Raw genomic sequence first — 25,439 nt, 5'->3', positions numbered from 1 at the left:
AAATTCACACAGTTCTTACTTCTGCAAATAAATAAGTAGCAACACTTCACATTAAGGTTACATTAACTACAATGGAACTACGCATCAATACCTAAATAAACAACATTGTAGTTAGATACAAATTGCTATGTAGTTACATTTTATTACGGTTTAGCAATGCAAGTCATTATACAAGTGAAACTTGGTAAGGGCAGGTTGGGCTTTCCAAGGGTAAGATAACGTCAATATTGACCTTGTTTTAGCAACACAGCCTTCAGCTGCTCCTTTACAACATCCACATATCAAAACTACCCTCATCCATTCAGTGCCCTCTTTCACTTCTGTAATAACCTGTACTGCTAACACCATTTAATCGCATTGCAATTCTTGTCAAAACAGTTTACCAGAGTTGACAGTTTTGACTCTAGGTATTGCTATGCAGTAGTTAATGTAACTTTAATGTCAACTCAATTTGATATGAGTGGCTGAAGAAGTGGTATCATCTCTACCTTTTATCTCTGGCACTCTGGTGTGAAACCATCTGTTGACTTTGGAGGGGTGTCAACCATGCGTTAAAACAACACCACCTGACAGCAGTATTGTTTTGCCATCCCTATCCCTGCATTGTTTCCCTTGCTCTCATGGTCACTTTTTCCCTTTTTCTCACCAAAACTATTCAACAGCCATGCCCTCCCTCCTCCAACCAGTGTTTTCCGTGACGTCAAGTCGTCAGTGTTTATATCCATACAAGGTCATGTGCTGAGTCTCTGAGGGCAGGCCAGAGATTATCTTTAAGTCCCTCTTCTTTTCAGTTGTTCACTTTTGCATTGTGTTTCTACTAAGCCTCTGTGCAGTGAACTTTTTACTACATGTCTGAAAAGATTAACTTTGTCTTTTGATAAGCAGTGGCTCTGATTGTTGGAAAAGACATGCATGTTTGGTCAATTTGGAGACTTCAAACCTTTGTCAGTGGAGCTGGTCCATACCCAGAGTCTGGATGTTTAGGCAGGGAGTTTTAGCTGAACAGAAACAGCTTAGGACATTCTGCTCCAGGATGTGTCACGTGCAGTGCCATAGTAACCTTGGGTTTTGTTTACTCTACAGCGTTCCGCAGCAATCTATAGTATAGAATGTTCCAAAGCTTCCACTTCAGTGACTCTCTATGCTTCCACAATCAAATCCCACAATGTTGTTATAAAACAAAAACGTCTGCATAATGTTCACTAGCTTGGCATATATGGGAGAGATATTTACCCATTTGATATCTGCAGCCCAACCTCCCCTACAGTCGCACATCATCTGATACTCTACCTGGATCCTCAACCTGAAACATGATCACCCTTATTTATTCAATTCCTGGAACTTGTCACCTCTACCTTAAACATACAACATACATACTATCTTGTTTCATGACCTGAGGCCTTTTCATCTTTGTCTTGTCTTTGTCTGAGATATGCACTGAAATTGATGTTCTCATGACAACGATGGAGAGGTAACATTAAAGTCAGTCAAAGTAGGTTGTTCCTGTTCTACTACCAAATCCTGTTCCTGGATCCTGTTTAAAACAGTTTCACAGTGTTTCACTTGAATCAAGTTTCACTGGATTCACACTGCCCTCTGGTGAAAGTTCAAAAGGATGAAAGGGATGCTTTTAACAAAAGGGGCCAGTATTGTCATTATGGGATCCAAACATAGCCAAACACATTTGATACTTTCTGAATATTTTTAAATCCTGGGCCTTGAAATGGAAAGCTACTGTTTACATGTGATGCTCTACTGGACAAATACACTTAAATGTTACTTGTGACCAAATTAATCTCGTTCACAAAAGCATATCCCCTTTCATGAGAAACCTTTAATTTACAATATCGACAGCGGAGTAGTATTTCATATATCAAAAGTACAATATTTGACTCTGACAAGAGTAGCGTTTATCCTCTCCAGGGTATAAGTGAGTCTTTCTCCACGGGCAGTTGGAGTCCTCTCTCAGTCATCTCTGTCGAGTGAATCAGCCTGTGCCTCTTCAAGTGGTGCTTGAGAGTGAAGGTCTTGCCACACTGAGCACAGCAGAACGGTCTCTCGCCGCTGTGGATGCGCTGGTGGGCTTTCAGGCTCCCTTTCTGCGAGAAGCGCTTCCCACACGTGGCGCAACCAAACGGACGCTCCCCGGTGTGAACGCGGTTGTGTTGGACCAGGTGAGCGAGCGACGCAAACCTCTTCCCACAGATGTCACAGCTAAGGGACTCGTGTCCCGGGAGAACTTGCTGGTGTATCTTGATATAAGGCGAGCGACTGAACGTTTTGCCACGTTGGAAGATGAATTTGTCCCTTCTAGCTGCCGCAAAGTTGTTTTTTGTGTGGTGAGATATGCCCAGTTGGTTGCTGGTTGGGAAAGTCATCCCTGAATGAGATGCGGATGACTTTTCAAGCATTTGCTGATCAGTAAGTGAGATGTGGTCATTTCTCTGTGAGCGCTGAGGCATGCAATGAAATGTGGGCATGAACTGAGATGCAAGTTTATCTTTGAGATGAACATTGCTTGCCATGACTTTGCAGGGGCTCTGTGGAGTAGACTGAGACAACCCACAAGAATCTTTGGAGGCTGAGAATGGGGCTCCCTCTGAACAGTCTGAAAAAGTCTGAGAATACTGGTCTGCTACGTTGGAGAAAGTAGGAAAGTCGGCGTCAATGTTGGGATTCTCTTGAACTATCGAAGCCCACAGCTGACTGTCTCTTTCATCCATGGCAAACCCAATACCTGTAGGATTTTGTTTCCCTGTGCTGTGTTGACATGCATCCAATAGAAACTCAGAATGCTCTTCCTCCTTCTCCAGTTTCACAACAAAAACATTGGTCTCCACCCCATTGTGTCCTGTACTGCTCGAGTTTGAATCTTCTGTTGAAAATCTGGGTTTTTCACAATGTTTATTATTTGGTTCTTTGGAATGTGACTGTTGGGTGTGAAGCTCATCCTCAAAGTGTTGATTCTCAATCTGGAATTCCTCAAGGACATCGTGGTAGAGGATACTTCCTTGAAGTTGCAAACCATCACTATGTGGATTGTTTGTCCATAGTTCCTCATCTGGCCTCTCCTCTTTAATCATAAGGGACTTAGTGGTGTCTATATCAGCAGGCTAGAAGAAAAAGATACAATCAGAATCTGAATTTAAGTAAGAATTTATTTTACACAGTTTGGGTAAAAATATTGCTAAATAATTGTAATACATGTTAAAGAACTAAACACAATTTCCCTACATTCATGATACATTAGGATTAATGCATGCTCCTTCTCATAATACATTGAAAGGAGGGACTCCAGAACCTTCCCTTTCATTGTGTTTCAATAGAGTCCGTGTTTCATGTTTGGGAGGACTTGAAATTAAACTATTTGGCCGAAACGGACACATACCTCGGAATGTACAGTGAACGGTTTCATGCTGACTCCAGCTCCAAACGCTGGGTCTTCATCTGGCCTCTGATTTGCTCTCCAATCTTGAGGCCCTCCTACTTTCTCCACGTAGGTATCTGTAGGATGTGAACAATACCAAATAAATACAGTGAATGTTTGGTCAATAGAGAAATCATAAATAATTAAACAACTACCCGCCATTCTTATGTAGCCTATAACATGCAGTAAAACAGGTTAAATCGTACAAAATTATCTGCACCTTTTAACGCATTATAGTCAACGTCGATAGGGTAAACTGAGTATTTGGTCGGGACTTTGTGTTCATTGGTTCAAACACGGAATGGTGTGTACAGTATACTTGTTGGAAGTGTTTCAACTGTACACTAATAGTGAATTTCTACTAAAGCGTTAACTATGGCCGCACATTATACTTAATTACAACACCCTTAACAGCCCAGAACGAAAATACGTCGATTCAATCCAATGAACTTACCAGCTACGGTACTGCGCCGTGCTCGTTCGCTTTTTAGTTCGCTTTCAACCTTGAGCAATTTCCCCTTGAGAATGTCATTTTCATTTTGATGTCGGGAGACTTCTAAATGTAATACAGTACATCTATCGTCGACCAGCCGTGAAATTTCTGCCACTGCAGCCTTAGTCAAGACCTCCATAATCGCGGTTAGTTGTGTCTGAAAGGTGGTTGGCCTGCACGTCGACATTGTTATGGTTTATTTGTAAATATAAAATTCACAAACACTCCGACATTGTATACTCTTTAAAACTGCATCCAAATCCTTATGCTACATTGAGAGACTTAACAATAAAAAATTGCAAGATCCAGGGGTGTCGAGTTCTTCTACAAGGCTTCTTCCGGTGGGAGTAGAGCGACTACCGTAAACATGATAAATGACATTATATGAAAACGCAAAAACTATAACATATACAACGAAGGTAGATAACCTAAATTTATTCGAGATCCATAGGAAATACATGGATGGATCGAGTTATTATTTAAGATAAAACTGTTGTCCCACAAATGGGTGCACAACACGAGAAGCACAATATACAAGGATTTATCAGCTACAGTTACTCTTGTGCAGTTCTAACATAATCAGAACAGATATATAACACGAGCATACACAAATATTGCCCTCAACAGTTTCGAGAAAACCTTTATATTGAAAAACACATTAGTTAATTATATGATCTCTAAGCATACAGTAAAGCATACTGTACGTAATGTCATAATGATGAAACTCAATCTTTAATGTGAAGTTTTTGGTGCACTTTCAGGCTGCACTTCTGAGTGAACGTTTTTCCACATATTTCACAATTGTAGGGTTTTTCACCTGTATGTGTGCGCTGGTGTCTTTCAAAATGGCTGAAGCGATCAAAGCTTCTTCCACAAGTTGAGCATATAAAACATTTTTGTCTCGTGGTGTCTACATCATCGCCCACCTTTGAATCATCAAACGTGTTGACCCCTAACGCAAACAAACTTCCCTCCTGACCATCGTTGGACTCTGCCATGTGCTCCCTCATCACCCTCTCCTCCACGGTATCTACCTGTCCATGCAACCCTGGGAGTCCCGTCATGTCTATGTTCCGTGACTGCAACGCCATCATAGCATATTGCTCTTGCTGAATCATCTCCATCTTCTCTTTCTCATTGAGAAAAGACATTCCTTGCTCAACTGCACTAGGTGATGTAAAGCACCGGTGTGAACTCTGCGCCCCCTCAAATGGACTGTTCCTATACTTAAAATTAGGATCAAACTGAGAGGTGCTATCAGAACAACCCGGAATGGCCGACTGTTCGTCCCCAGTCCTGTCGGTCGCAGGGGTCCACAGCTGATCGTCTCTTCCGTCCATGACGTAGCTTTGGGCCAGTGGGTCCGGACCTACCGGCACATGCTCACTTCCTGGTTGGTTGAGCGCTGGGGTTTCAAGAGTCTTTCGCTCTGCTTTGACCATTGAATCGGGTCTGCTGCTCCCCTCACTATATCCAGGGCTGGACATAGCGTGGGAAGGCACCTGCTTTTGTTTCCCAGGGTTCTCTGTGTCTGTTGGGTGGACGGTCTTCTTATCAACAGGCTGATATCCCTCAACTGCTTCAGTGCCAGTGCCTTGAAAGAAAAAGATTTAAAAAGGATACATTCAATATCAATGTTGGTATTATTATTGGCCTTACTCAAATTGAGCCTAACAACCAAATGTTTACTAACAGTTAATAGTCATACTAGTATTAGTTCCTTCATAATTGTGCGTCTTCTAATAATTGGTGATATTTCAAAGCTGAGTCACACATTATCTAGTGGTAAACTAAGTAGATAATTTGATGCAGACAAATGTTTTTTTTTTTTACCATTTATGTGAACTTTGAGATGGCCTTTCAGAGTACTTTTTTGATTGAAGCATCTCCCACATATTTCACAGCTGTACGGTTTCTCCCCTGTATGGATTCGCTGGTGTCTTTCCAGGTGACCAATTCGCTCAAAACTTTTGCCACATGTTGAACAGATGAAGTATCTCTTTGGTTTTACAATTTGGACGTCTCTTGTTTTCTTAGGCAAGCCAGGATGAAAGTTTGGATGGACTGTACCATCGCTTGATATCAGGGGTGTTTCCGTGTGTCCATACTGTTGCTGGGAGACCATAGCTGGGAAAGACATAGTACTACAGGAGGCTTCCATTGCACCAGGAACAGGAAGTATTGGAGAGAGTCCGGAGAGACTCATGGAGCTCTGTCCTGAACTGTTGAAATACTCAGGGTTGCTGGTTCCATTATCACTGTCCGCATGTGAGCTTGATGCCCATTGCTGATGCTCTCCCTCAACCATTCTCAGTTCTTCAAGGTCGGGTCTCTCTCTAGTGTTTTCGTCATCTTCATGATGGAGCTGCTGGAAAGAATTCTTCTCCCCAGGTTCGGCCTTCATCTGCACGTCGGTTGCAGATTTGGAGTCTTCCCCTCCTTTGCGCCCCTCATCCCCCGAATGGTGTGCCTCAGGCCCACGTGTCTGTCCTGTGTTCGCCTGTACCACCAAAGACCCTGGGGAGTGAAGAGATCACATCCAACAAGTACATCATTGAGAGACATATCCTATAGATTTCCAAATCGTAGTATTAGGCAGCAGGTGGAATATGAGAGATGTATCTTTGGTGCTCCTTGACATGCATTCTTAAAGTCAAAAGCTATGCCTGTATTTTATGTTTAACATGTTACTAACCATTTCTGTGGGTCTTCAAATGCCCCTTCAAGGTACTTTTCTGGTTGAAACGCCTCCCACATATCTCACAGCTGTATGGTTTCTCTCCTGTATGGATTAGCTTGTGCCTTTCCAAGTGACCAGTACGCTCAAAGCTCTTCCCACATACAGGGCAAATAAAGTGTGTCTTAGACATGTATCTCTTGAGTGTCCTTTTTTTCCTGGTTGAGCCAAAGGTGTTACGATATGGCGCAAAACTGAATTGACCTCGAGACAGTGAACTGGACTGAAACGAAGGAGTAGTAGTTAGTTGGGAACGGTCAGAGAAACACAGGGAGCTCTCCCCTGAATTGTGATAATATTCAGAATTTTCATCATTTTCTGTGTGCGTTTTGGTCGTCCACCGATATCTTTCTCTCTCAAACATTGCCAGTGCATCATCCAGATGCTGTGCTCTTGTCTCTTTGCTTGCTTCAACAGTTTGACCAGGCTCCGCTTTCACCAACGTGTCCCTTCCAGATGACAAAACTTCCTTTACATTCTCTCCTTCTGGACCTGTAGAAATCAATGATATTATAACCCTCAAAACTGTACCGGTAAGAATTTAGTTTAAGGTAGATACAAAGTAGAACAACAAATACATGCTACTTTTGTGGAAGGTGTAGTTAGGATGCTAACCACTAGAGGGTGCAATTGGCGCTTGCAATCATTAGCTTTTCCCATGTTAAGATCATTGTGTTGGGTGCAATGACTAAATTTAAATTACTTGCCTATTATTGCAAGTATAGGAAGTGTCATACCCTTTCACACATTCCGTGTGTATATGGTATACATAGCCTACATGTATCCCAGGACAGTTAAATGTAGGCATACCTTCTCTTGCATGATGATTCTCAACAGATCTAAAATGAAGCGGTGGTCTTTCTTCCGTTCCATGCGCAGTTCTTAATTCATTATGAAGTATTTCTATATTATTTTTCAAGGTCTTTATCTCATTTTCACGTTGACTCATTTCCAATCGTAACACAACCATGCTATCGTCGACCACTTTGCTTATTTCTGCTACTGCTGCTTTGGAGAGTACGTCAACAATGGAGGCAATCTGAGACCTCACGGCAGCGCCCGTTAGCAACATGGTCGACTATATATTTGAGCAAAGCCTACTGGAACGAACAATAAATGTTAAATTGTATAGTAAGTTAAACTGCGATCTTAGCTAGAAGTTATTTCCTCTGGTACAAAGCACAGATAAATTTTATACGACGTCGCTACGTTGACAATTACGTGCGTTACGTTCATGTACCGTAACGACAGAAAGATACACGCACATTTCTTCGAGAATGGGGTGAGATCTTGCATGTTGCTGGTGGGAGCGTGCCTATGCTCCCACAGCCTTATGTTCCCACATTTCTGATGAAAATTAAGGGTTCTCCATTCCGTAGCTGGCGATTTGAAGGAGCTAGCTAGCTTTCAAACTCTCTTGACCCTAACCCTAAATAAACTGGGAATATAGGTCTGTGGGAACATAGGGCCTAATTTTCAAAATCGTCAGTGGAAAAGAAATCCTTCCAAAATGTGGGAAAATAGGGCTTTGGGAACATAGGGCTGACGTCTTTCTGGTATGCCATCAAATGACAGAAACATAATATATATAAAAAATGTAACAAATAGTTTATTGAGTACAGTTATTTACATTAACACTTTAACAATGATGACAGTTGGATTTCTACCTTAAGTATGAACTTGCTGATGATGCACTCTTAGGTTGCTTAGAGCAGTAAAATGTTTTCCACACTGAACACAAGAGTATGGTTTGAATCCACTGTGAAATCTCTCATGCCTTATACAGTTGTCCTGTCTTGAAAACATCTTTCCACAAATTTTGCAACTAAAAGGTCTCTCACCCGTGTGGACGCTTTGATGTGTCTTTAGTCTTGTTTTCTGAGTAAAACATTTGCCACACTCTAAACATCTGTATGGTTTGATTCCAGAGTGGCTGAGCTGGTGAGCTTCCAGCTGGCCGAAGCGGGGGAAGCCTTTACCACAAATTGAACAGAGGAACATTTTTTGGGCAAGTCCATTTTTCCAGACATTTACCATTCTTTTAGCTCTAAAACGGTTTCGATTCACATAATGTTCAGGGTTGTATGCAGTGTTAGGCCCTGGTATGCCTTCAGTCCCTCTCTCTGCTTGTGGAACCCCTGGCTGCTGCAGTAGTGCCGGCAAAGTCAGGTTCTCACTGGCCACAGTGTGTGCAACATTTCCACACTGTCCCTGCCCAGGTTGAATGGACACCAACATAACATCTCCCATGCATGCTGAAGGCTGTGTTTCTGGCTCCACCTTAATGGCAACTGGATCAAATGCTTCATCAAGCGATTTGCCTGCAGTAGATGAAAAACTACAAGGCATTTCTGTAATATTACTGTGAGATGGATATTGATCTGTTTGAGAAAACATCTGCAAACATTTTTCTATTGTACTAGATATCTCTGGGTCAACTAAGTCTGTCCCACAGACTCCGTGAGAATCAGAATGCCAGAGCTGGTCATCTGTTCCTTCTATTTCAAAGTTACTAGTCAGTTCCCCGGTGTCATGCCCTGTGTCTGCTTGGGGTGTATGCTCTTCTACTGGCTCTGATTTCACCAAAGGTCCCAGTCCACAGTGCCCAAGGTGCTGGTCTGAGTCCACGTGTGAGTAATGTGTTGTCTGCTTCTCTTGAATATCTGAAAGGAAAACATCTTTAAGCATATATTTTATGAGAAAACAAACACATTGATTATAGATGACTCTAATGTCAAGATGTCATATCTCTCTCATATGTTGACAGCAAGCTACATCCTTACACATGGAGTCACTAACCTTTTACGGGACTGCCAACCTGAATCCCTACAGCATGTAACCTATGACTTGTCACACGCACAGCAGCCTCTTGACCTTTCCTGAGCTCTCTTTCCATTATTAGGCTTCTTTTGAGGTCCTCTATCTCACTGTCTCTTCGACGCATTTCCAATCTTAGCACGACGGTGCCTTCCTCCACAAGTTTGGTTATTTCAGCGACAGCTGCCTTGGCTAAAACATCCATTATTGCAGATATTTGAGAATTAAGGGAGACAGGGAGAGACATCTTTTTCAAATATTATCTTACGAAGACCAGTAAATCTGAAAACGTTGTGTATTTATCTCAAAGTACGATACCAGTGTGGTTGTGTTATCTTTCCGGGTAAACTGCGGAAGTGACATCTAATTTACCGTAATCTTCCTAAATTGTTACATATTTGGGAACCATGTAGATCTACCTTCTGGAAACAAAAACATTCGGACAATGAATATAATTTGTGATTTTTATTCACATAAAAACGTGTATATTTATTTGTTAAAACTAAATGGCCCGTTTAAAAACGTTCTCTAAAGACATAATATTCAGTCATTACAGTAACATTGCTTGCACAAAACTAGGCACAGAATCTTCATAGGTGTTTGGGTGTTAAGGACATCTGGGAAAAACTGTCTATAGGCCTACTCGGCCATTTCGTGATTGTCGAGTAGTGTTTTTATTTTTTATAATTCGGTAGGATTTCTACTTCAAGTATGAACTTGCTGATGATGCACTCTGAGGTTGCTTAGAGAAGTAAAATGTTTTCCACACTGAACACAAGAGTGTGGTTTTAATCCACTGTGAAATCTCTCATGCCTTATACAGTTGTCCTGTCTTGAGAACATCTTTCCACAAATTTTGCAACTAAAGGGTCTCTCACCCGTGTGGACACTTTGATGTGTCTTTAATCTCTTTTTCTGAGTAAAACATTTGCCACACTCTAAACATCTGTATGGTTTGATTCCAGAGTGGCTGAGCTGGTGAGCTTCCAGCTGGCCGAAGCGGGGGAAGCCTTTACCACAAATTGAACAGAGGAACATTTTTTGGGCAAGTCCATTTTTCCAGACATTTACCATTCTTTTAGCTCTAAAACGGTTTCGATTCACATAATGTTCAGGGTTGTATGCAGTGTTAGGCCCTGGTATGCCTTCAGTCCCTCTCTCTGCTTGTGGAACCCCTGGCTGCTGCAGTAGTGCCGGCAAAGTCAGGTTCTCACTGGCCACAGTGTGTGCAACATTTCCACACTGTCCCTGCCCAGGTTGAATGGACACCAACATAACATCTCCCATGCATGCTGAAGGCTGTGTGTCTGGCTCCACCTTAATGGCAATTGAATCGAATGCTTCATCAAGCGATTTGCCTGCAGTAGATGAAAAACTACAAGGCATTTCTGTAATATTACTGTGAGATGGATATTGATCTGTTTGAGAAAACATCTGCAAACATTTTTCTATTGTACTAGATATCTCTGGGTCAACTAAGTCTGTCCCACAGACTCCGTGAGAATCAGAATGCCAGAGCTGGTCATCTGTTCCTTCTATTTCAAAGTTACTAGTCAGTTCCCCGGTGTCATGCCCTGTGTCTGCTTGGGGTGTATGCTCTTCTACTGGCTCTGATTTCACCAAAGGTCCCAGTCCACAGTGCCCAAGGTGCTGGTCTGAGTCCACGTGTGAGTAATGTGTTGTCTGCTTCTCTTGAATATCTGAAAGGAAAACATCTTTAAGCATGTATTTTATGAGAAAATCAAATACATTGATGTAACTATACTCTAAGGTCATGTCATGATTGTCATATCTCTCGCAAATGTTGACAGCCAGTGGATCCACTAGTTACACCCCTATACATGGAGTCACTAACCTTTTACGGGACTGCCAACCTGAATCCCTACAGCATGTAACCTATGACTTGTCACACGCACAGCAGCCTCTTGACCTTTCCTGAGCTCTCTTTCCATTATTAAGCTTCTTTTGAGGTCCTCTATCTCACTCTCTCTTCGACGCATTTCCAATCTTAACACGACGGTGCCTTCCTCCACAAGTTTGGTTATTTCAGCGACAGCTGCCTTGGCTAAAACATCCATTATTGCAGATATTTGAGAATTAAAGTAAACAGGGAGAGTCATATTTCTCATTTGTTACCTTACGAACCCAGACAATTTGATTACATATGTATTTACTATGAAACCCAAATTAAAACGATACCAGTCGGTCGTGTTATCTTTCCGGGTATATTGCGGAAGTGACGAAAAATGTACCGTAATCTTCCGAAATTGTTCCTTATTTGGGAACTTTTTGGTTGCCTACAACAGAAAAGGTGGGACAGTCAACTTAATTTGCAACTATCTTTATTCACATAAAAATGGGTGTATTAAATTGTTAAGACAATTGTTGTTTTTAAACGTTCTTTACAAAGTCGACATTCTTTATATAATTCAGTAATTACAGTAACATTGCTTGGAAAAACATGGGTATATTATCTTCATTATTAGGTGTTTGGGTATTTAGGGCATCTGGGCATTACTAGCCACTAGTACTAAGTCTAATTGTCTATTTGTTGATTGTCAAGTAATGTAAATAGGTTATATTCAAAAGGTTTGAGCAAATACCTTGCAAATACCTAGTTTGCATACCATACATGCATACACAATTCAGGAAAGTGTATATAAAGTAAAGGAGGTTATTTGTACATGTCAAATGGTTGATCTGAGACAAATACAGCAAAGCATCTCATGAAATCATTTATAAAACTGTAATCAGACTTACAGAATCCAGCAGTCTATACAGAACATAGAAACATAAAAATATGTTTTTACTGTGCCTCCTTTCCTCTCTGCCTCTCCCTCTCAGCACACTCTTTCTCCCGCCCTCGCATCATCGTTGCCATAGCGACAGCTTCGTCAAAACACATGCTGATCTGACTTCTCCTTGCCGTCTCCTTCCCTCCCCAGTCATCTCCTTCTCTCCTTCTTCCTCCTTCGCCTTCCTGTGGTTCTTGTTTCTCCCTTCTGCCTTTGCTGTCATCTTGACCCTCTACTTGTTCTGCATGCTCTCTCTTACAGAGTTTGTAGCATTCAGATCCATCCTCCCCGTCTCTCTCTTTGACATGCTCGTCCCATACCCTCTGTCTGTCTCGGTCTGCATCCCTCCGCTCTCTCTCTTGATGCTGATGTCTGATGCTCAGTACCGTTAGTCGGCAATGCTGAGGCTTAGGGGGAACTACAGGCACTGATTTCACATGGTGTACTTTAGGTGTTTGTTTGGTAACTAGAACCTTTCTCCCCAGCCCTGGTCCAAGCCCCTCCTGAGCATCACTTCCCCCTGCAGTGTCTGTTGGAATCTCTCTTGGTTCTCCCTCTGACTGTTCCAGGAAAGTCTGTGTTTGTCCCTCATTCATCTTTTCTTCTCCCTCCCCTTCATCCTCTCTATCTTGATCTTTTGAGTCCCATCCTTCCCTCTCTTCTAGAAGAATAACATCTTCATTTAAGTGACTCACTACAATTTCTCGATTTCTGTCCTCAGTCCCATCCTTCTCTATCTTGTTTCCCATGAGCAAATCTATCTCACTGTTCTCAATAGCTACTTGGGTTTGTATGTCATCTGCTTTCCTCTCATGTTCTGTGCACGTGTGTTTCCTCTGTTCATCTGTGGTATCACTCTCTTCTCCTTTTTCATTCACCAGATCTCCATTTTCTCCTCCAGTCTCCTCTCTCTCATCTTGCTCGCTGACCTCAGTGCACTCTCGACCCTTTTCCTTTCCCTCTAGCTCATCTTCCCGGTCCCTTCTTCCTCCGTCATCATTCTCATCTCCTTTGTCTCCATTTTCCACAATCCCATCCATGTCATCCCTTACTTCTTGGCTCAATTCAACATCCTCATATTGCTCTGTGCCCTCATCTACTTGGTCTCCATCCCCTGCTACTCTTTCCTCTTCGACCTCAATAGGCTCTCCTTGGTTAGTCTCCTCCTCAGTCTCATCCTCTCTTTCTCCCATTTCTTTAACCATCTCTCGCGCCACATCTTTCTCGGTCTCTTCCTCCCCATCCGTGTCAGTTTCAGCCTGCCCGTTTGGCTCCACCTCAACCGTCTCATCCTCTCTTCCTCCCACCTCCTTTACTTTCTCTCTCTCTCCATCTTTCTCGGTCTCTCCCTCCACATCCGTGTCAGTTTCAGCCTCCCCGTTTGGCTCCGCCTCAACCGTCTCATCCTCAACCGTCTCATCCTCTCTTCCTCCCACCTCCTTTACTTTCTCTCTCTCTCCATCTTTCATGGTTTCTCCCTCCCCATCAGTGTCAATTTCAGCCTCCTCGTTTGGCTCCTCCTCAACCATCTCATCCTCTCTTCCTCCCACGTCCTTTACTTTCTCTCTCTCTCCATCTTTCTCGGTCTCTCCCTCCCCATCAGTGTCAATTTCATCTTCCTGGTTTTCCAGCGCTCTTTCCTCACTCTGGTCCTCCCAAAGACCTTCCTCTCCCGCATCCTCCTGTGCACCCGTTTTAAGCTCTTCCATCGGAACGCCAATAGATCCTATGATAACTTCAGCAGGCACATGTATCGTGGTCTCTGGATCAACCGACTCTGTCTGACAGACTTGAGGAACAAAATCTTTTGGATCTTCCGGAGCTTCATGCGAATCAGCCTGTTCTGCGACTTCTGAACTTTCCCCTCTACCATAGTTGTCCGTAACCTCTTCTATGTCTTTGACTTTGACCAGCAGCTGACCAGCTTTAACATCCATGTCATCCTGGTCTGGAGGTCCTGACAGCTGAGCCTCCTCACTCCCAGCTGCTGACGATGAGAAGGTGAGATTCCCATCCTCCAGAGCTTCCTCTTCTTTTGTGGTTTCAGAGAAGGACCAGGGGGCATCTTCCGTCTCTGTACTGGAGAGTGAAGACAACATATTTGAGTACCATGCATATGTATTTATTTCATTTTTTCTCTCTCTTTTTCTCCATACATTTATATTGAACCTTACCTCTGAATGCATGTGCTTGTCAAGGTATCTTTTTGGTCTCCGTCTTGACCGTCCTTATCTTCATCTGCATCTTTTACATCTACTAGGTTTTCATTCCTCTCCATTCCCTCCTCCTCTTGGTCTTGGCTCTGCTCCGTTACCACTGGCGGTGGGGTTCTGCACATGGCAGGTTCAACATCCGACGGCTTCGGCGCTCTGTCCTCAGAGCTTCGTGAGGAGTCAACAGGAACTGTACAAACATCTGTATTGTCCAAATCTTGTGATTTAGGGGCAACCCCCCAAGTCAGATTGTTGAACCGTGAACCGGACGGTAGGCTTTTGCAGAACATGTCCTCTTCGTCGTCGTTGTCATCCTCATCATCTTCTATCTCGGAAGAGGAGGAGGATAGAGCAGGCATGAAGGGCGGAGCCATGTAAGGCAAACTCAGGGATTTGTTTGGTCGTCCGTATTTATCAACAGTGAACGGACGGTGTATGTTTAACTGGCTTTGTTCCGGTGTGTTCAGCTCTGTCTTGTTTTGGTTGGGTGTGAGTGCCTGTGTATTTGCAGGTGGTTGTGTATCATGGCTTGGTCTGTGTAGTAGTTCCCTGGGGGGGCTGTGTTTGCACATGTCTTCATAGTCCTCCTCGTCGTGACAGGGGGGCTCCACCGAGAACTCGTAAAGCTGCAAATAAAGGCCAGTGGAATGGAGAAGAGAGAGAGGGTAGAGGGTGAGGGAACACACACGCTGACAGCCAATCGTAAACTCACACTCATCCTAAAGATACAGTTCTCCAGCCAATTTTCTGTGAGCCTTCATATGTACGCACACACACTAACATACCTGGTTGGATGCACTGCTGTCCATGAGATCCAGGAATCCAAATGTTTCATGGAAGTCAAATGGAAGGGACTGGTCGTCGTCTTCTTCAGGAAGCTCCGGAGGGTCGGACAGACCAGACACCCCTTGCATCTTCAGGACATTAAACACCTCTGTTGTGTTTGACACAGCTAAGGCTCTGACAGACCCTTTCATATCTGGGAGAGAAGGAATCACATTTACAATATGTACCATACACAATATACAGAAATCACTATCAAAATATTGATTCAAATAACTATTAACCTTAGCTGAAACTCTCACTTAAAGAAATTGTGTCTTCTGTAAGTGTTTAGCCTAAGCAGCTACCTGTACTGTCATTGAAAATAAGGCTTTCCGTTTGATATAGCAAGACCCATTTTTCACACCTACCCATATAATCTCCATTTTCATCTTGCAAGTTGTCGTCTAGATTGTTTGCATCTTGTCCATCCGCCTCACTGCAGCTCTCTTCCAATGAAATCTTTATCTTTCCATCCACGAGCCCCTCCTCTTCCTCTCCTTTCTTTTCTATACCTCTCTCTTCACTTCTCCCATCTGACATCACATCATCCGCTACCTTCTCTTCCATGACCTCTTCCTCTTTCTGGCTCTTTCCTTCATTCACTTCAGGCTCACACCTGTCCTCCTCCTCCACTTTCTCATGCATGGTTATTACCACTCCCCCTTTATCCTGCTTCTCCCCCTCCTCTCCCTCCCCACCCCCCTGTAACCCTCTAAAGATGCCCATATCCCCTGCAACCCCTTGGAGCACCCCCATGGCCAGGCCGGAGGTGATGTGCAGGGGCACGGTGACCGAAAGAGGCCCTGATATGTGGATTCCAGCCCGCCGGCCCGCTTTGCTGGAGATTCCTGGGGATCTTGACTGGTGGTGGTGATGAGGTTCTGCCCCAGTGGACCCGGTTCCTCCGGGTTCCAGAGGGCTGTATGTGCCTGGTGTCGCCCCGCCCCCGCTCACCACACTCACACTGGCCCCCGCCCCTCTGCGGTAGGTCACGGCATAGCTGTTCAAACCACTACTGCCACCGGATGACCCTGCCTCAGTCCCACCTGTCTGGGGGCAAGGAGCCAGGGCCAGGGGAGACATGTGTGATGAAGGAGGCCGCTGCCCGGAGCCTAAGACAGGTGGCACAGAACTGAATGAATGTTTGTACTCAATATATAAAACTACTGGTGAACAAAACATATCAATACTTACTACCGTAAGTCAACTAACTGTTTTTCTAACGGAACAGGCAGTACAGGCAGAGAAAGTTGTTTAAGAGAAAGTTGAAATTGTACCTTCATGCTGGTAAGGCGCACAGCTGAGGGAATCCATGCTCTTGGCTGGCCTCAAGATAGGTTTATCTTTCTCTACAAAAAACAACAAGAAAGAGTGGATTGTGAGTCAAGACAACAGTCAAGCCCCCCTAAAAGAGAGAGATGAAGAGGTGAAGGAGGGAAGTCTCCACCTTTTGATGAGTTCTTGTATCTCCGTCTGGGATCGGTAATCCGGCCTCCGAGGTTAAATATGGATTTCCACTTCTTGCCCTTGAGGGATCCCTTCCTCCTGAGATGGAAAAGAAAAAAAAGATATAGAAGTGTAACCCGACTCTTCTGTTACTGCTACTAACCATCCCCATTGAACAGTGGGTTGGTTGAAATGGCTTGGTTTGTTGTGTTGGAGGGTGAGACCTACTTGTCTGTGCCTTCGATGATGGCATGGTAGGGTCGCATAGCAATGGGGCCGTCCCCTGGGCTGATGTTGCCGATGTGGCTCGGGGATTGGAAGGGAATGGACTGGAAGAACTCTGTACTGGTCATCGCAGTTGGCGATGGTAGAGACTTCCGCCGCTCACCAGACCACTCAGCACCTGATGAACCCGGAATATTAGGAATATTTGATAGTACATAGTGTGTATAATAGTTAGAACCGATAAATCAATGAGTATGCAAAGCTAAAACAAATACCTTGTTCAGGGAAAAGCTGTGGCACGTGGTTGAGGATAAATTCCACCACAATAGACTGGACCCGCACTTCCATAAAGGCAGCAGTACCATTCAACCCCGATACCTCGATGTCCTTCGACCTGCAACATGGCCTCAGAGGTTTAGAAGAACGCAGAAGGCAACATTGGAATGTTCTCAGTCCTCTTTCTCTCTTTCATTCTCACTCTCTCTCTACCTCTTCTCTCCATCCCTTTCTTGCTCTCTGTATCTTTCACATACACACTCACCTGAGTAAGTTGGGAGCCCAAACAATAGCAAGGTTTCTGGAGTGCATGTTGGTCTGAGAGGAAAAAGAGGCCATCCTGACCAAGTGTCGCATCAAGAACTCCAGAGTCCTGAGAATCAAAGGAAAAGATGAAGAATGGCCACTACACTATAGAATACAGTAACAGCACATTTCTCTAACAACATGGTACATTTTAGTTTGAGAAGTGTACCGGAAATGGGAAGCAGGTAACTCTTTCAGCACATCTCGGATCTTCACCAGTCTTTCCTCCTCCAACTGTATTGCCACAGCCTCCTGTGAGGACAGGGTTTTGAGAGGTTGAGTTAGAGAGATAGAGAGAGAGAGAGAGAGAGAGAGAGAGCAACTACATTGGTTTACATAAAGCATGGGTAAGATGTATACAGAACTTGATCCCGCATTGTCCTGTTTTATTCTGTGTTGTACTGAATTGTTTCCTCTCTACAATGTGTATCAATCACTGTTTTTGTCACTCACAGCAAACTTGTCATAGAGCTGGTATGTGAGCAAGGGATTGGGCAGCTCTCTGAAGTAAGCCTTGCAGACGGAACTGACACAGTGGATGTCCTGCAGGTAGACATCCTTGTTAAGGTCCGGGGTTCCCTCACTGTCAAACTCTCCCCTGTTTTTGGGACAAATATCAAATATTTTATCTACTGCACATGACTCAACATGCACATACACACAAACACCCATGCATACACACACACGCATTGTACCTTAGTTTCTGTGTGTTGGACGACACCCCTGACAACCTGTAGATCCCATCCACTACCCCATGCTCCTCAACAAACTCACTGCAGCTTCGCAGGACCTGAGGAACTGTAACAGGAATTCAATCAACCCTACCGTCTGTATGAATACACAATTAGGAAAACGTTTTCCCTCAGGGGTTCTTCAATTGTAAACCCATTATATGGGTACAATAAATCTAACTAGAACATCAAATTCAAATTGAATCAATGTTTCTGTGCAGAATCAAAAGGATTTCCACAAGATTTTCCCACAGCTAACAGCAAACCTAAAGAACATTTATAAGTTAGTATCTTTTTCTTGCTAAAACTTCAATTTCAAATTTCAGCACATACAGAATATTATGGACTTACTTTCATGACCCGACGTGGCCAGGTGTTCCAACAGGTCACAGCCAAACACCTTTTCTTTGTTCCCTCCTTTTCTCCTCCCCCTCCGCATCTCGTATCCTTTCCTACTTTAGCTTTTCTTACATCCAGTCCTGTGGTGAGGTGTGCTTGTGCAAGTGTGTGTGTGCACGCGTTTCCTGTATGAATATGTCAGTGTCAATGTCAGAGTGAAGTTGATTTTAATGGCTTTTCATGATCTGATCTTCTGTTCTCAAGTGCATTGAGTTGTGTACGGCTGTTTCACCCAGTGCAGTTTTGTGGAGAGCTAATTGTTGAACGTGCTGTGCTCGGTCAAGTTGTCTTGTGATGCGTAGTAGCGCCCTGAGATGAGAGAATGGACGAAAGCATATCCTCAAGATGCCAACACAGCAACATATCCGGCTTTCACCCCACAAATCAAACACACTGTTTCACTCCACTTCCCCTGAATGCTCTTTTTCAATGATAAACAGGCCGCACCCTTCATCACCAGCTCTAACAGTGTCATCCTCACATACATGGTCCTGGAATACATCAGTGCAACCATGCCGTTTCAGCCCACCCTGACAGACACACAGACACATCTAGAACTTTGATTTGGATGTTCTAGAAGTGCCCTAAAGCCCTCACCGCTTCTCTGTCTGATCAGCCATTGTAACGCTCTCCTTCTAGCGGAAGTCAGCATGTTGTACGAAGTGACTGCAGGCCTGGGGTTAGACCATCAGGACCTCATGAGCATCAACCTACCTCCTTATCCCTCTCCATCTATAGCTTTGTCCTTCAACTGTGCTTCGTCTGAGCGGGAGACTACAGGGGCTGACCAAAATGTTTCGACCGTAGTAAAGACTTGTTCTTACCTTCAATCTGCACCGGTAAAAGTGTAGCAGCAAGAACAGTGACGCAAGAAACCACTAAACTTCCCCTGTTGACTTCCTGAGTCTTCTGTGTGTGCCAACACAATCTCCGCCTCTGGTGACAACAGGCAAATCAATTAATTGTATTCATATATCAATCTCCACTGTCTATGGATGCCTTTATTTGTTTTTGTTATGTAACTCAATTTAAGAATGTGAATATCTGTTCTATTACTGTTATTTTTTTGTTGTGATTGGCTAAAATATAGAATGGGCCTGGTTATAAGGATGACTGTAATGTGCTACTTCTTTAGACATGAAAGCCTTTGGGTGCTTGATAAGGACACAATAATGCTCAAATCCTCTCAATTTCTGAGCAAAATAGGAGTTGCACATTAGATCAAGCATTACGGTATGTGACGTCATCAGTTGAACGGAAGAAGAATCGGACACATCAGAAGACAAATAAGCAGCAAGCTATTTATTGTCGATATTGGAAACATATTACTCCATAGTGGGTATTGATTAGAAAAGATTACGCAGACACAGCGAAGCAGTAACAAACCTTTTTACTTGACTAGGTATTGAATATTTGAGGCACTATGTCTAACTGCATTTTTCAAGCGCAGTTGACTTCTGTCATGGAGATACTGGCAAAAGCGGCAGTAGCAGAAATAAACAGGCGCGTCGATGATAGCTGTGCGATTCTACGTTTGGAGTTGACCCAAAGCCAGCGAGATATTGATGTTCTGAAAAAGAAATACACACTGATGGAGGGAGAACTGAGGAGGACTCGAGGATTAGTCAGGAGAAAAGGTTAGTGGAATTGAAGCCTTTTAGAAAAGGGTGTAGGTACGATACCCTCCTGCATGCGCTATTATACTTCTGTCCCATGTTTGCCATTACTAAATAATAGTATTTATTTTAACCCCATGGTTACAGATCGAGGTACCTATCCAGTCAAGGTGGTTTTGAACAAAGGGAGGAACACTTCACAGTGGAGATGTATGGATGCAGTTGAGGAGGATATTCAACTCCAGTCTGCCCAAGTTAGTGGTACAACAGGGCCAGTACCTGGGGGGGGGGGGGGGGGGGGGGGGGGGGGGGGGATAACAAGCGTAATCCAGGGGTTCACTGCTGAACAACAGACAGCAGTGTCTGTTTTTTTTATTAATTCGCTTTTTTAATCTGGATTTTTGCATACATCAAATTGTTTTCTGGTCCTGCTCTGTGCTGCATGGATGCAAAAATGTTTTTTTTTCTTTCTAGGCGGGAGATGTGGAGCAGAATGCTGAGTCGGAGCCTATACTGATTGAGGAGGAAGACACATGGAAGACTGACCCAGATCCACTTGAGAAACTGAGGATCAGTAGAGTGGGTGTGTTTAGACATGTCTGATGCACTTCTCACCCATACAGACCACAGCGTCAGACTCAGACATTCGAACAGTGTGTGCTAACCAAGTATGCTTGTGTCTTAATCAGAATCTCATGCCAAGGCTGGGCAAGCAGCATCCTCCCAGCAACGCCGCAATGACAAGCTGACCGACAATTCTGTGGAACTCTACCCCTCCACCGAGGGGCCAGAGGACCCAGAACCGGTGCTGCCTCCTACGGAGCACTTCGAGTACCCGGAGCCACACGGGTCCAGTGTGCCCAATGGTGGACATCAGCGTGTAGTGAAGGATGAGGGAGAGCGGGAGGAGCCAGATGAAGCCGCAGACATCATCCCCTCAGACCCGTACGGCATGGACCCCAGCGACAGACACCTCTGGTCCTCCAATCCGGACACGGAGCCGGCCGATTCCGATTTCTCATTTGATCCCACCGATCAGTACCACCAAAGTCTCTCCATGTTCCCCTCTCATAGTGGGATGCTCTCAGTTCCCTCCATGAGTGAGGACAGTGGGCCTCAGCTCCCCTCGAAAGGAAAAAGGCATTCCAAACCGAGCCGTGTGGCCCACATGAAGAGACACAACAGACCTTTAGGTGAAGGGCCCAGACAACAGACTGTACACATACCCGAGGAAGGCGAGAGCAGCGAAGGGGTGAACTTAATTGATGAGAACGGTATGATTGTACAGCAGCAATATAGGGCCTTGGAGGCCACAGACAGGGGGGGCGCAGGTGTGGGGGGGTCCAGCCTGGCTTCTTCTGCCTTTTCCGGATACAGTCGCAGCAATTTCAACATGGCGAGGAGGATAAGGACGCCGTGGCGCTCAGGTGGCGTGGGGGAGAGGCGTTTCAGCTGCACCTTCTGCGGGAAGAGCTTCATGCGCTTCAGTCAGCTGAAGGAGCATCTGCGGAGTCACACCGGCGAGAAGCCGTTCAGTTGCGTGCAGTGTGGGCGGAGTTTCACCAAGCAGTGTAACCTTATAAGACACGCAGTGGTCCACAGTGGAGAGAAGCCATTTGAGTGTGCGCAGTGTGGAAAGTGCTTCACCCAGCGCTCCAGTCTCAAGTCCCACCAGAGAACTCACATAGGGCAGAGCGATGTGTCTGTCCACAGGCCCATGGTTCCTGGGTATGCAGAGGACCCACACACCAGTTTAATGATGACTCAGACCAGGTGTTTCAAATAGAGTTTCGAAGAAAGAAACTTGTATTTGTAGCACTTCAACTGTAATTATTGTCTATTACTTAAACATTGTAATGTTATTCATGAACAGGGAATATTTTGTTAGATCTGTGGTACGGCCCTGACTTTTTTGTGAAACGGCACGTTGTTTGACACATGGATTCTGTGTTTGTGGAGATTAGATTAATTCTTCATTACATTTCTGCAAATATTTCTGTATTTTAATTGGCATTAAAATGAATTCAAGCAAATAAGAGTGGTACGTACTACTTTTCATAGTACTCATAGAGTTGCAGTAGTCCAGGAAATCTAGGGATGTGTTCCAACTTCTAGGGATGTGTTCCAACTTTAAGAAAGACTACATTATATTTGACTTAATACGCTCGAATAGTTTGAAGTGGTTAGTTCAGGGTAAAAGTTCAAACAAAAAAAAGTTGAAGCCTATTTGGCAAAATTCATTGTTTACAATGTAGGCTACTGTCTGCCCCCGTTTTTTATTTGTATTTTATTAATTTCGAACAAACATATTCGACACATACTACATCGAACCATCTATCTTGTACATGTTATGATGATTCCAAGAAATGATACATCTTTAGATTATGGGGACATTTCGGGGTAATATTTCCTTCGGTTTTTTACGCTTGGTAAACTGTCCTAATATGGACACTGTACATCCTTTTTTGTCATGTGGTCACGCGCTCCTCCCCTTCAGTTTCTCTACCTTTAGGCTGGGAAAGTACATACAATTGACCATTTTTCGCTTTATCCTATTTGTTTTAACCTTGCAAATTGCATTTCGAAAACTGGTACAGAACGCTCACTAACAAGGAAAAATGTTATTCCAAGACACCACGGTAAATGGGACTTTTCAAAGCAAATTAACGTCAGTGGTGGATGTACTAACCAAAACTGCCATCGCGGAAATAAGTAAATTGTTCGAGGATGAGTTTGTGGTGTTACGATTGGAAATATGTCGGAGAGACAATGAAATAGAAGCCTTAAAAAGAAAATATACTGAAAACGAACGGGGAAAGGCAAACATTTCCAATGCGCCAGCGGCACGTCTGCTTTCGTCCTCGCCATTCACAATTGAACAAGGTGAGTCACAACGGTCTTATCCGTTACCTGTACAGTAGGCTATGACAACATCACTGAACTGGGTTGGAAATGGCCATACATCCTTCACGTGTGTCATATTGCTGACAATTCTTTGTAGTCTTCTACCACAGGTTTCTTTCAAATAGTACGCAAAGGGTGCATTGGTTATTAAAGAGAAACATGAGTCGAGTTTAACATTTCCATAATTGGAACCCATGGAACCTTTCCATGGAAAGTTCCAGGAAAACCTGAAATGGCTAAAGTTGTGTGGTTGTGCAGGCCTACTGTACTTCATGTCTCATGACCTAACACAGGCATGACATTTAGCATAGCATTCCAAATCAACCCACAACCTGTTGTTTTAGCCTGTGTCAAGTCTCAGAAGACATCAGCTTATCAAGGTTATTCTACTAAATTCCCATATTAAATGTGTAACCTTTTTAGATAATTTTCCCCATTTATCATCTTTCTCAAACTCTTAAGTCAGATGTTCTTAGCCCTGTCCTCAGGGAACCCCTGTCCTGCATGTTTTAAATGTTTCCTTGCTCCAACACACCTGATTCAAATGCATGTTCGTTACCAGGCTTCTACAGAGCGAGATAACGACCCATTTATTAGAAACAGATGTGTTGGAGCAGGGAAACTAAATCTAAAACATGCAGGACAGAGGTTCCCTGAGGAAAGGCTTAAGAACCACTGCTTAAGTGTTTCAACTCGTGAAGTTCTGTTCAAATATATGTTTTATTACCTAAATTGCTGATTTGGCTAATGTACTAGGAATTAGTTATTGCACATCACGGTTTGGTCAAAAACACTGATGTGCAGAAGTAGAACTATTGTTACAAGTTACAACCCATGAACCCCCAAAAAAGGCTAATTGAGGGGAACCCTAATTAGGTATTTATCTGAATCAGAACCGTTGTCATAAAACGTTGAAGTTGTTTTAAAAAGCTATGTTTTGTAACAGCTTCACTCTCAATCTCCTTTTTAGGAACTAGTGGTTCAATAGATGTTTCGGGCAGAGGGGCTTCACCTAACACAAGCAAGGAGTTCAACACGCCTACAAATGTGAAACTTTGCAAAAATCCAGCACAACCAACCGCAGGTTCACAAAGAGACCTGAAAAAGGTTTCATTAAAGCATGAGATTGAAGGCCTTAACTTGCACCTAATCAAGGCCGAGCCGGAGGAAGATGAGGAGATAGACAGTGTCCAGATGCGTCTGCCAGGGAGTGACCCTGGTGTGACACAAGGGTGGGACCCTCGGGCTGCTAGTCCTGTCCTGGATGAGAGAGAACCTTCCCGCTCGTCACCTGTGTCAGAGCGGGACAGCGATATAACTGTCGATTCAGATGGCTATTACAGTATAGCGCAAAACCCAGGTCATTTAGAAAACGAAATAGAGCTCATTCAAAATGCATTGGCAAGTCATGATAGAGGGCCCATGGCAGAGATGAGATACAGTGATGTGTTTGGAGGGGAGAAGTCTGTTCCGAGGGCACAGGGACCAGGGCTGACTATTATCTCCAACAGAAAGATAGTGACTCATGGCACTGTCCGGCCACCGGTCCATAAACCAACCACCAACGAGATTCCAGGACATCCCTGCGTTTGGGCTGGCAGCACTAGATTGTCGTTGGCCTCCACTGGACAAGAATTGACTGCTATTATTAAATCAAGTAGGCCTCACGGGAAGGAAAAATGGTTTGACTGTGGATACTGCGGGAAAAGCTTTGACCGCTTCAGCCATCTGAAGATCCATCAGCGGATTCACACAGGGGAGAAACCTTACTCGTGCAGCACCTGTGGGAAGTGTTTCAACCAGAGAAGCAACCTCCGAACACACCAGCGCAGCCACGCACACCTCGGGGCCCTAGCCTAAACATGGCCTTGGAGATGAGGAACTCAGTGGACAACAGTCACAACAGTGTCTGTTACAGAAGCAGACACTGGGCCCGTAATGAGAAACCACCAGAGAATTTTGTTAATGGATCTATAGCATTAAGCCATAGGAAGTAACAAGTGTGTACATGAACAAGATGCCCTGCTAGAACTTTTCCGTGGTAGTTACAGTAAGTTAAAATGCCCAGAAATTCAGCAAACCCAGTGAACAATGTAGTCTTCATCCTCAGGCATGCAAACAAGTCAGGGGTAAAAAAGGGAGGATGCTACCCCGGAAGGAAATGCATGAAAGTTAAACACATCAATCTGGTGCACTTTGAGAGCAAAATTAAGAGGCCAGATCAATGTA

At 44.0% G+C, this 25,439-nt stretch overlaps 5 protein-coding genes across 10 annotated transcripts; 2 read left to right on the top strand and 3 right to left on the bottom strand.

Moving 5' to 3' along the window:
- Window positions 1–10: 10 nt before the first annotated feature.
- LOC124473138 (zinc finger protein 232-like) lies at window positions 11–7,852 on the bottom strand. Of its 2 annotated transcripts, none has more exons than XM_047028415.1 (6): window positions 7,468–7,852; window positions 6,616–7,149; window positions 5,754–6,437; window positions 3,882–5,514; window positions 3,389–3,504; window positions 11–3,113 (listed from the first exon to the last, which is right to left on the bottom strand). In XM_047028415.1, the coding sequence occupies exons 4-6, from the start codon at window positions 4,105–4,107 to the stop codon at window positions 1,911–1,913; spliced, it is 1,545 nt and encodes a 514-aa protein (XP_046884371.1). In that variant the 5' UTR covers window positions 4,108–5,514; window positions 5,754–6,437; window positions 6,616–7,149; window positions 7,468–7,852; the 3' UTR covers window positions 11–1,910. Both variants share the same exon structure in this region; 1 of them encodes a protein (XP_046884371.1).
- Window positions 7,853–8,277: 425 nt separating this feature from the next.
- Window positions 8,278–9,822, bottom strand: LOC124473139 (zinc finger protein 227-like). The gene is made up of 2 exons (XM_047028417.1): window positions 9,457–9,822; window positions 8,278–9,320 (listed from the first exon to the last, which is right to left on the bottom strand). The coding sequence occupies exons 1-2, from the start codon at window positions 9,719–9,721 to the stop codon at window positions 8,326–8,328; spliced, it is 1,260 nt and encodes a 419-aa protein (XP_046884373.1). The 5' UTR covers window positions 9,722–9,822; the 3' UTR covers window positions 8,278–8,325.
- A 323-nt stretch (window positions 9,823–10,145) lies between these two features.
- si:dkeyp-68b7.12 (rho GTPase-activating protein 31) lies at window positions 10,146–19,581 on the bottom strand. Of its 5 annotated transcripts, XM_047028413.1 has the most exons (16): window positions 19,515–19,581; window positions 18,923–18,999; window positions 18,643–18,815; window positions 18,256–18,358; window positions 18,014–18,158; window positions 17,730–17,812; window positions 17,520–17,627; window positions 17,254–17,372; window positions 16,982–17,156; window positions 16,755–16,852; window positions 16,585–16,656; window positions 15,676–16,419; window positions 15,268–15,461; window positions 14,444–15,108; window positions 11,330–14,348; window positions 10,146–11,174 (listed from the first exon to the last, which is right to left on the bottom strand). In XM_047028413.1, the coding sequence occupies exons 3-15, from the start codon at window positions 18,728–18,730 to the stop codon at window positions 12,281–12,283; spliced, it is 4,662 nt and encodes a 1,553-aa protein (XP_046884369.1). In that variant the 5' UTR covers window positions 18,731–18,815; window positions 18,923–18,999; window positions 19,515–19,581; the 3' UTR covers window positions 10,146–11,174; window positions 11,330–12,280. The 5 variants fall into 5 exon arrangements, with proteins under 5 accessions (XP_046884369.1, XP_046884367.1, XP_046884368.1 ...); XM_047028411.1 differs by having other exon boundaries at window positions 18,643–18,999; XM_047028412.1 differs by lacking the exon at window positions 19,515–19,581 and having other exon boundaries at window positions 18,923–19,508.
- A 360-nt stretch (window positions 19,582–19,941) lies between these two features.
- si:ch211-155e24.3 (uncharacterized protein LOC100150696 homolog) lies at window positions 19,942–22,339 on the top strand. The gene is made up of 4 exons (XM_047026745.1): window positions 19,942–20,327; window positions 20,454–20,560; window positions 20,781–20,889; window positions 20,996–22,339. The coding sequence occupies exons 1-4, from the start codon at window positions 20,114–20,116 to the stop codon at window positions 22,090–22,092; spliced, it is 1,527 nt and encodes a 508-aa protein (XP_046882701.1). The 5' UTR covers window positions 19,942–20,113; the 3' UTR covers window positions 22,093–22,339.
- A 333-nt stretch (window positions 22,340–22,672) lies between these two features.
- LOC124472119 (zinc finger protein 287) lies at window positions 22,673–25,070 on the top strand. Its single transcript, XM_047026746.1, has 2 exons — window positions 22,673–23,189; window positions 24,181–25,070. The coding sequence occupies exons 1-2, from the start codon at window positions 22,925–22,927 to the stop codon at window positions 25,068–25,070; spliced, it is 1,155 nt and encodes a 384-aa protein (XP_046882702.1). The 5' UTR covers window positions 22,673–22,924.
- The last annotated feature ends 369 nt before the right edge of the window (window positions 25,071–25,439 follow it).

This window comes from Hypomesus transpacificus, chromosome 10 (genome assembly GCF_021917145.1).
Source record: "Hypomesus transpacificus isolate Combined female chromosome 10, fHypTra1, whole genome shotgun sequence".
NCBI lineage: Eukaryota > Metazoa > Chordata > Actinopteri > Osmeriformes > Osmeridae > Hypomesus > Hypomesus transpacificus.
The sequence above is the reverse complement of the archived record's forward strand: the minus strand, read 5'-3'. Positions and strand labels throughout refer to the sequence as shown.

Excerpts from the sequence above, each read along its gene's own strand:
- LOC124472119 (XM_047026746.1), top strand. The coding sequence starts at position 22,925 with ATGTTATTCCAAGACACCACGGTAAATGGGACTTTTCAAAGCAAATTA. Across the intron at positions 23,190-24,180 it reads GCCATTCACAATTGAACAAG|GAACTAGTGGTTCAATAGAT; the intron begins GTGAGTCACAAC and ends TCTCCTTTTTAG.
- LOC124473139 (XM_047028417.1), bottom strand. The coding sequence starts at position 9,721 with ATGTCTCTCCCTGTCTCCCTTAATTCTCAAATATCTGCAATAATGGAT. Across the intron at positions 9,321-9,456 it reads GGTTGGCAGTCCCGTAAAAG|ATATTCAAGAGAAGCAGACA; the intron begins GTTAGTGACTCC and ends TTTTCCTTTCAG.
- LOC124473138 (XM_047028415.1), bottom strand. The coding sequence starts at position 4,107 with ATGTCGACGTGCAGGCCAACCACCTTTCAGACACAACTAACCGCGATT. Across the intron at positions 3,505-3,881 it reads ACGGCGCAGTACCGTAGCTG|ATACCTACGTGGAGAAAGTA; the intron begins GTAAGTTCATTG and ends CACATCCTACAG. Across the intron at positions 3,114-3,388 it reads CGTTCACTGTACATTCCGAG|CCTGCTGATATAGACACCAC; the intron begins GTATGTGTCCGT and ends TTTTTCTTCTAG.
- si:ch211-155e24.3 (XM_047026745.1), top strand. The coding sequence starts at position 20,114 with ATGTCTAACTGCATTTTTCAAGCGCAGTTGACTTCTGTCATGGAGATA. Across the intron at positions 20,561-20,780 it reads TTCAACTCCAGTCTGCCCAA|GCGGGAGATGTGGAGCAGAA; the intron begins GTTAGTGGTACA and ends TTTTCTTTCTAG. Across the intron at positions 20,890-20,995 it reads ACTGAGGATCAGTAGAGTGG|AATCTCATGCCAAGGCTGGG; the intron begins GTGTGTTTAGAC and ends TGTCTTAATCAG.
- si:dkeyp-68b7.12 (XM_047028411.1), bottom strand. The coding sequence starts at position 18,730 with ATGCGGAGGGGGAGGAGAAAAGGAGGGAACAAAGAAAAGGTGTTTGGC. Across the intron at positions 18,359-18,642 it reads GGCCACGTCGGGTCATGAAA|TTCCTCAGGTCCTGCGAAGC; the intron begins GTAAGTCCATAA and ends TTCCTGTTACAG. Across the intron at positions 16,853-16,981 it reads ATCATCGAAGGCACAGACAA|GAGGAAGGGATCCCTCAAGG; the intron begins GTAGGTCTCACC and ends TTTCCATCTCAG.